At 33.2% G+C, this 9,783-nt stretch overlaps 1 protein-coding gene across 1 annotated transcript in view; it reads right to left on the bottom strand.

Moving 5' to 3' along the window:
- Positions 1 to 1,182: 1,182 nt before the first annotated feature.
- Positions 1,183 to 9,783, bottom strand: part of LOC110027743 (zinc transporter ZTP29) — a gene marked incomplete at its 5' end in the record, with an annotated part of 11,443 nt that continues 2,842 nt past the window's right edge. Inside the window, 3 exons of the mRNA XM_020729285.1 lie at positions 1,183 to 1,286; positions 7,681 to 7,798; positions 7,960 to 8,033. Coding sequence (XP_020584944.1) covers positions 1,244 to 1,286; positions 7,681 to 7,798; positions 7,960 to 8,033 — 235 coding nt within the window. The remainder of the gene's footprint in view (positions 1,287 to 7,680; positions 7,799 to 7,959; positions 8,034 to 9,783) is intronic.

Raw genomic sequence — 9,783 nt, 5'->3', positions numbered from 1 at the left:
GACCTATTTCGAATCGAAGTTGCTTACTAAGACGATTCCGCAGCTTGATCTTTTGTAGAATAGCATCCCACCTATACATGATTTCTAGTTTGCGGGTTATCACTTTGTTTCAGAGACATCATTTTATTTAACATATGCCAGCAACTTTGTATAAACATTGTATTATTCCAGGATATTTATTACATATGTATATTGGACATGCACTAAAGTACGTGAGAAAGAAAGAAAATATAAAACCATTATGTTCATTTTCCATTTCCTTAGCCCCCTGCGTTATTTGTTGTCATCTTATACCACAGGTTTTTTATTAGTTTTCCTTCTAAGCTTTTGCCACATCATTCCAGGCATCACTCCCAACGCCTCCACACCTACCGCAAGTTAAATTGTGAAGTCAAAGTATCACATAATATGCTCCCTAAACAGGTGAAGCAAGGTTGCAGGCAAAATAGTTTATTCGGTTGCTTGCAAATGGGAAGGATGAACAGGTTTTTAATAAGAACATCAAATAATTATGTTTTAGAGAATTTCCAGGGCATTTGTGCGTGGAATTTAAAATTAATATTGACTACTAATTACGTACTGCAACCCAATAATGAACTTGAACAAATGAACCATCAGATAAGTTATCATTTTAGTAACATGAAAATTTATCGTATTATCAAATAACCGCATATCCATTACATAGTGATAGCATTTCAGCTTTTGGTAATATATCATAAATGAAACATATAACCAATTATGAATCGGTTCCAAGTCAGACAACTCCAGAGTACCAATTTGGTAGGATTGGGACAGCAACTGTGACATTTTTATTTTTTCCAATAATGCGTCAATGAGCTCTGAAGTTTCTGTAACAAGGAAAAGGTAGAGAAGAAAAAACTTGTGGGTGTCATAAAATGTGCAGTGAAACTAACCAAAATCAAACCAGGTTGTCCTAAGTTCAAGGAAAAAATTTGTAAAATTGATGTTTTTCTTCCAATGAGAAGTGAAATTTTTCCAGTAGCCAGTAAATATAACGAAATATCTGAAGCATTTTGAGGAAATTGAAAAAAGAACGGCTCTGTTACAAGTAATGTTTAGCTGCACGTTGGAAAAAACAGGTTTTATGCATAAATGACAGAACAAACAATATATAAAGAAATTTCTATTCAAGAGGATACTACGTGAAAAGATAGAATTAACCTGTAAAACTATGAATTATATATTACAGCACAAAATCAGTTCCAGTCGATCTCCAAGACTACTAGCTCAGCTCCTTCGGTAAACTGATCTCTAGAAAGTACAAGCTACCAACAACAAAACATTGGAACAATCAAAATAAGCATCAAATTAGTCGAACAAAATTTCAAATTGCACATTTTATCTAACTGCTAGTTTCAATTAAATACAGATAATTCATTTTGAAATCCTATATAGAAAAAAAAATGAAAAAAATAGTACAGATCAAGCTATTGTAAAGAGAAAATATGAGGAAATACGAGGGTATAAAAAAACCAACTGAATCATCACAAGCTTGAAGCAGTAAGAAGAAAGAAAGAGAGAAACAACATATTGGAATTTTAATAAGAAAAGCATTTCATATTGGATATACAAAATTGAAATAAATTATAAGTATTACATTTCAAAGGGCTAGTATTATGTCTGTTCAGGTTTGAAATTCTCTAAATGTATATTCAACAATAATAAGAGAGAACAAAAAAAGTTACAAGAAGTTGTGCGAGGTATTCAAGAGAGACCTAGTGCCAAAATCTTAAATATTTTAGAAACATTGACAAAGAAAAGATAGAATGATGAACATACATACACATACAAATACACACACCCAATTTGTTGAAATATTATGATCACAATAGCCAAAAATTTGTCCTAAAAGCCCAAATGTTTGATTTTGACAATGATCTTATTAAGGCTGGGGTGATCAAATATCAAATTCACGTCTATCCATCACTTCAAAGAAATAACCCCACCGCACCCCGTCTTTTTCTCAACTCTAGTTGTTGTCGCCGCCAACAACCGAAATTCACTGTCTCCACTAAATATTTTATGTTGCCAACTCACCCACCAACAACCAAAATTCACTGTCTCCACTAAATATTTTATGTTGCCACCAATCACCAATCACCAATCACCAATCACCAATCACCACTCACCACTCACATTCACCACCACTAGTCGCCTTTATCAACCATCAACAATATTTCTATCTAATGACTCGCATGCAACATCACTAGTCACCTACCTTGACAATCATCAACATCACTAACTAATGTCTAAGCCAACCACTTCCTACCTCTTGCCATCATCACTACCAATTGTCAATATAATGCAGCACTACCCTTTATTGGTTGCATCTCAACCTATGGCATTCACCATAGCGGACCATTGCTTGCCATTTGCTAATCATCTTAACTTGATGGCTTTTATATTTTTTTTATTGACAAACAAATTAGTAAGGAATCTAAAAATGTCAAAATTGAAGATAAATGACTTTGATTTAAATTTTCGGATTTAAAAAAAAGTCAGACAAATGAATGATTACAAAAATACTTCCATGAAATATGTAATTCCAAGAATACATAACATTACGCGATCCAAATGAAAAAAAAAATCATTTGGGATGAAGTAAATTTACTAAATTGCATGCTAATGGTGAGTGGGAGGAAATTGGATAAACATCTAACTTTAACTCCTAGGAGCACTAGGAGATCTAAAGTTTTTAATGATGTTTAAATTTCTTATCTGGAATGAGAAGTGTTGATGATCACGATACTTCTAATAGATTGAAAAGTCTCATCAAATCTTATAAGCTTATGTTCCTTAGAATCTTGAAACCTTTGGTTGTTGTTCATAATAATGATAAGTTCGTAAAAAGAATTGGGAAATTTAACTTATTTGCCAACTCCAATAACAAAATCCGGTTTATTTGGAGGGATTATATTGATGTTATTATTTTGATTGATCATCCTCAATTCAATCAGTTAAATGTTTGCTGTAACGACTCCTTGGTTACAGTGGTTTATGCAGGTTGTTCCAAAGCTGCCAGGGAGAATCTTTGGAATAATTTGATTCTTTTCAGTTCTAATATGACAGATCCTTGGTTGTGGGAGGGGATTTTAATGTTATTTCCTCTATTAGTGAAAAGAAAGGGGGATGTTCTACAAAGTTAAACCTTATCAATGAGTTATCTGGTATGCTAGTGGCTGCTGGTCTATTTGATATGGGTTTCAATGGTAATCACTTTACTTGTTCAAGAGGTAATGTTTATGAAAAACTTCACAGATATGCTTCTAATAGATGGTGGGGTGATTGTTTTCCGGTTTCTAATGTTTATCTTGCTCGAACAGGCTCTGATCATGATCCTATTTTGCTGGAAGTTAATATTAGCAGAAATTCTAAACATTATCATTTCAGATTTTTTTATATGTGGACTCTTCATCCTTCATTTAAGCGATTGGTGTTAAACAATTGGAAAGGAGATTCTAATGTTAATTCTAGTATCTATCTTTGGAAACTTCATAAGAATTTGGCTACTATTCTTAAGAAGCGGAATTGGAAAGCATTTGGTAACCTTCATACCATAGTTTGTAAAGTTGAAGAGAATGTCAAAAAGCTTGAGATGGATATGAATGAGGGCTTAACTGATTGGGATAGTTTGCTTAATGCTCATAATGTCCTTAATTCTGCTATTGCCATGGAAGAAGCTAACTATAATCAAAAAGTTGTGGGTCATATTTTGGTTGATGGTGACGGAAATTCTTCCTACTTTCATGTTTTTATTAAGAATCGTAGAAAACAAAATGTTATTAATAAAATTAAAGCTTCCAATGGCAATATTATTCATAATATTGATCTTATTGAGGAAGCTTCTCGAATTTGCTTAATAGTGACAATATTGAGTTGGATGCTATTAATACTGATATGCTTAGTAGTTCCAAGTTCCTTCTAGAGGAGGAGATTAAAGTTGTTATTGATAGTATGGATTGTAAGAAGACGACTGTGATAGATGGTTTTTCTACAGCATTCTATAAAAAATTTTGGAATGTGATTAAATCTGATGTCATTGTTGCGGTTCAGGATTTCTTCAGAGGAATGGATTTGCCTAAGTATTGTAAGTCTTCTAATATTGTTTTAATCCCTAAATCTAAAAAGAGTTTATGTTGGGATGCTTATAGACCTATAAGCTTAAATAATATTAGCTCAAAGTTATCTCCAAAATTGTGGTGACAAGATTACAGCCTCACCTTGACCAGATTATTAGTGCTCAACAATCTGCTTTTATCAAAGGCAAGTCTATTTTTGATAATGCTTTAATTGCCTAGGAGTTGGTGCTTAATATGGATAGAAAAGGTAGAGGTGGAAATATTGTGTTTAAAATGGATATCAAGAATGCCTATGATACTATAAGATGGGAGTTCATCTTAGGTGTGATGAGGCATATTGGCTTTAATATGGATTCTTGCAATATCATCAAAAGGATTTCGGAGAACAATTACTACTCTTTGTTTTTAAATGGGAGGTGTGGTTTCTTCAATGCCACAAGAGAAAAAGTAGGGAGATCCTCTTTCTCCTAATCTTTTTATTATTGCATTTGATTATCTTTCAAGGTGTTGAAATCATCTCTTTTTAAATAACTTAGTAAGGGTTTTGATATTAAAGAAAATTTTACAATTTCCCATCTTGCTTATGCTGATGATTTGGTCATCTTTACTAATGCCAAATATTTGTAAAAAGACTTCGGGGAACTTTGGAGAATTTTCAGGCTGCCTCGGGTCTCAGTTTAAATGTTTCCAAAAGTTGTTTTTACTGTGTCGAAAAGGTTTCTTCTTCTAAAAGGAATTGGACATAGGATGTCTCTAGTTGTAATAAAAAGGATCTTCCTAAAGCTTATCTAGGACTTATGATGGGGAAAGGCAGGAGAAGGAATTATTTGTTTGATAAGCTAATTGATAAAGTGAAAAATCTGATTCTTAGTTGGGATAATAGCTTCTTGTCATTTGGTGGGAGAACTCTATTCCTATATATATGATACAAATTATGAAGATTCCAGTGAATGCCTGGAAATGATCTTTAATAAGTTCCTCTGGTCAGGTAAAGAGAAAAAAATTCATTGAAAATGCTGGTCTAAACTTTGCAAACCCATTAACTATGGCGGTTTGGGTTTCAGGAGCTTTAAGGATTCAAGGAAAATTTGTTTCATGAAGTTATAGATTCGTTTTCGAGCTAAATTCCCTTTGGACATCTTTTATGAAAGCTAAGTACTATGCTTTGTCTCATCCTCTTTCTACTTCTTCTAACATCAAAGATTCTTTGATTTCGAAGTAGATGCTTAAACATGCTAAAGATGTTGAAGATCTTGTTGGGATACTGGGGAGGGAAAATGCAGTTTTTGGTATCATGATTGGTTGGGTACTGGTTCTCTTGCTGGTTCTTATGGGGGTCCTCATGATATTAAACTTGCGGTTCCTAATTGCTAGAAGGATTTATGTTGGGATACTGGTATGTTGGAGAATTTGGTAAGTTTGGGGATGGAAAATGTAGTTTTTGGTATCATGATTGGTTGGGTACGGGTTCTCTTGCTGGTTTTTATGGGGGTCCTCATGATATTAAACTTGCGGTTTCTAATTGCTAGAAGGATTTCTGTTGGGATACTGGTATGTTGGAGAATTTGGTAAGTAAAAATGATGCTTATCATATTTCCAATGTGCCCATCCTCGTGGGATCTTGTGATAAAATTAAAATCAAGAATTATTTCGGTGATACTATATCTAAAATTATTGCTAAATTTTTACCTCATTCTCAAGGGAAAGATTTGAGGTGGATTTGGAATCAGTGGGTTAAGCCTTCTCAATCCTTTTTTATTTTGGATAATTTTGCATAATATTATTCCTACTGATGACATTTTAAAGCTTAAAGGGCTTCAAGTGCCTTCAGTTTGCATTTTTTGTAGGAAGGAGGAGGAGACCATGGAACATATTTTTGTCAATTGCTGGTTTTCTAAATTTGTTTGGACTCGTGTCTACGATTTTTTTGGCAGAATTTTCTATAATGGTGGAAACAATTCTATCACTAGCTGCATTTAGGAGTGGAAAAGGCTTGGGAAGTAAATTATTTAGTATTGTTCCTATTATTACCTTTTGGTTTCTATGGATGGCAAGGAATGACATTAAACATAAGAATTGAGTTTTAGTTGGGAAGGATACTTTTAATTGTATTCGTGGTTTCTTCTAAAAACCACTTCAGTTTGGGAAGTTTAAGAGACCTATTTCACATGGTTCGCTGAAGTTGTTTAGAAAGACTAACTGTCCTATTCATTTGGGAGCTAAATCTGATACTATTCTTATCAAATGGAAAGTTCCTTTGCATGATATGGTGAAAGTAAATGTTGATGGAAGTTGGAAAGATAATAATGCAGGTATTGGTAGTGTTTTTAGAGATTACCATGGGAGTTGCTTAGCCTGATTTGCGGCACCTTTTATGACAGCTTGTTTTTTGGCTGCCAAAGCCGATTCTGTTGTTAAATATTTGACTTTGGCTAAAAATTGCAGATGGTATAAAATTCAAGTGCAGATAGATTCTTTGCTGTTATGAAAGTGATGTTCACATATGGTTGAGTATCCTTACTATATAATGTTTCAAATGAAGCAATTTTTTTCTTTAATCATTATTTTGCAGGTACATTGGTCAGTTATTCATAGAGAAGATAATAAAGCTGATTGGACTGCCAAACTAGGTCATTCTTCTCAAAGCATTATCCAATTGGTCCAAATGCATACATTAGTTAGTACATCACCCTGATAGATAGATATCTTAATGTGATAATTTGGGCAAAAACTAATTGAGTTATTGCACATATGATTAACCAACTGATGCCTATAAATATCACATTAATCTCTGAGTGATTAAAAAAAGAATATTGCACCTATTTGCATACTTTTTAGCCTTACTCTTGACCTAAATTCATGTTCACTCTCAATCAATCGATAGCAAACATTCGTAAATGACTATGTGCCTCATATAAAAGTTGTGCTTTAAGCCCAATCATCTTTCCACTACTTCAACACTGCCATGGCTCCTCACCTTAAATAAAAGCATTGGGCTAGTTATGCCCTGGTTGCAAGCAGCATCTGTAAGGAGATTTCTCCACCTAACTTATCAAAGGGGGAAGGAATGCTTGAACCGGAGTTCTTGGCAAGCGGATGCAAACCGAATCGGGTCAAAGTAGTATATTTTCTATCTATTTGTTGAAATTGTATTCTAATTCCTACAGCTTTAATTTATTAGTAGTATCTTTGTACAAATGTGGCGCATCCCTTCCTTACTGTGTAAATTTTCTTTGTATCATCTAAACAAAACTCACAGTAGCATTGGAATGCAATATGACCAAAATTTGGAAGAAATTTTACTCAAAAGCAATTCAGCACCATCTTGGGTTTGTACTGTAGCCTTCAGTATTTTGATGAAGTCATTATTGTGGTTGAATGTAAGTCAATGATTCATTCTGCTTTATGACAGTTCTCCACTGGATAAGTTTCTACATCTAACAAAGAACTAGCCAGACAAACTTATTCAATATATTCATAGCAGATGCGCTTTTATGATTCATTAGGTTCAAACAGGGTTTAAGTGCATGATACCTATTGATGTTATAAGACATTAAAATTCACTTTATTTGTAACAAACCTTGCAGACATGAACGCCATGCCCAAAAAGACAGCTTTAACAGCCTTTTTCTGACCAGCATAGTCGAATGCTAGAGGTAACATTTCGTGCAGAGTGAGGAAAGCCATCACTCCTCCAACTGAACAAGCAGGAAAAAATTGCAAACAAAATAATAATAACAATAAATAATAAATAATAATAATGATGATGATGATATTAACAATAATAATAATAATAAAAGAAATCATACAAAAATTATTAGCTAATGATCAACAATTTTAAATAAATTAAAAGAGATACCTGATCCAAGTAGACCTTCAAGAATATCAGGATCTAGACTACTAGGGAAGAGGTAGGCTGCACTAGCAATGATTTATATTAGGGATTATTCAGCTTTTGGCACCAATAAAAGCAAGAAAATTAAGCCCAAAGAAAAAGAATGATATTTTGCTGTCATCATTATCTTAAGATTGTCCATGTTGAGAATGATGGCTAGATTGAAAGCATTAAACAATGAATACATGATGCATTATGAAATCCATACTTATTCGTAGTGTCATCAAATCATTTAATATTATGTGTCGCCTTTAATTGTTTAAAACAGTTTTGCACTTCAAAATGAAGCTCTACAAAAAATGGTTGAGCGCTATCAGCTTCTCACTTTGCTTTGAAGCAAAAAATGCTTAAGCTTCTATATGCCAACAGCAAAACAAATGTGTCACACTTCTATATTTAAGTACCACCTTAAACGGAAAAGGAAAAAAATCTTATTATTTTACTTTGAACAATATATTTATCAAAAATTGCATCTACTTTTGTAGCCATAGATTTTCAATTCAGTTGAAATAAGCATTATTGAAGTATTGTAAACATCAATTACAAGGAGCTAAATTTCAATTCGTTGTGAAAAAATAAAATTTTGAATCTTCCGTCCGCATTGAACAAAGGAAAGATATCTAAGATAACTTTTAATCCATTTGTTCCTTAAGATATGTATTAAACACCTAAAATTTCTAAAGAATGAGTTATGTAACAAGTTTAATACCATTTCCTTGGTCGTTTTTATACTTCAGAACTTAAAACTTTGTGTTGAATTTTGCTCTCATATCAAACATAAATATAATCCGATCACATGTCTATATCTATAATATATTCAGGTGTTATGATATGGATAGATATGAAATTTTACATCTAATTTAATTTGCATTTAAACATTTGTAACTTGTCAACAAAATACATAAATAAGTTGAACAAACTCCATGAAGCTTATGCTACATGCTTTGAACCTTATGCATTCGTCGGTAAAAGGTCAAGTAGTTCTGCTATTTTAAAGATTGTTAACATTATAAGGTAACACAAACTCAAAATATAACGTAACCCGAATAAAATTGTCAAAATTATAAATATAGACATTTAATAAAAAAAATAATCAGGATGAATCAGATGTCTTCCACACTCCAGACATAAAATATGTAGCCTAATGGAGAACTCTCCCAAAATAGCTTTAGTCATAAAACAATACAATAAGAAATGACGAATAAAAAATTCTATAAAGAAAGACCATGGAAGTTTCAAGCTACCAAATGCATCAAGAAAGTTGGTAGGCAAGAGCACATCATCTCTTCTGTTGGCCTTTAAGCCATCTTCACTAACGTAGTTTAGTAGTATCTTAGCTAATTACAGGATTGGTTCTTCATTAGATCTTTAATTATCATGCTCGTTTTTTTACCCCACTGTAAATGCAACCACTTGATAGAAGTAGAAGTATCCTTCAAAGCATCAGGTACAAGATGTTTGAATGTCAGAAGTTGTAAGCTATTAATATGCATAATTTGTAAGCGTGGTGGAAAGGAAGGATCCTCGAGCAGAGATGATGGATGAGGAGTGCAGATAGTGCTCCGGACAAAGAACATAGGAGTTAAGCTGAGAGATACAGCCTGGTTTTAGGAGTTATGCTGAAAGATATAGCCTGTTTTTAGGATGCCAGAAGTAAGCTATTAATATGCATAATTTGTAAGCTTGGTGGAAAGGAAGGATCCTCAAGCAGAGATGATGGATGAGGACTGCAGATAGTGCTCCGGACAAAGAGCATAGGAGTTAAGCTGAGAGATACAGCCTGGTTTT

Source organism: Phalaenopsis equestris, unplaced genomic scaffold (genome assembly GCF_001263595.1).
Source record: "Phalaenopsis equestris unplaced genomic scaffold, ASM126359v1 Scaffold000439, whole genome shotgun sequence".
NCBI classification, from domain to species: domain Eukaryota; kingdom Viridiplantae; phylum Streptophyta; class Magnoliopsida; order Asparagales; family Orchidaceae; genus Phalaenopsis; species Phalaenopsis equestris.
Note: the sequence above shows the minus strand (reverse complement) of the source record. Positions and strands in the feature narration are given on the sequence as shown.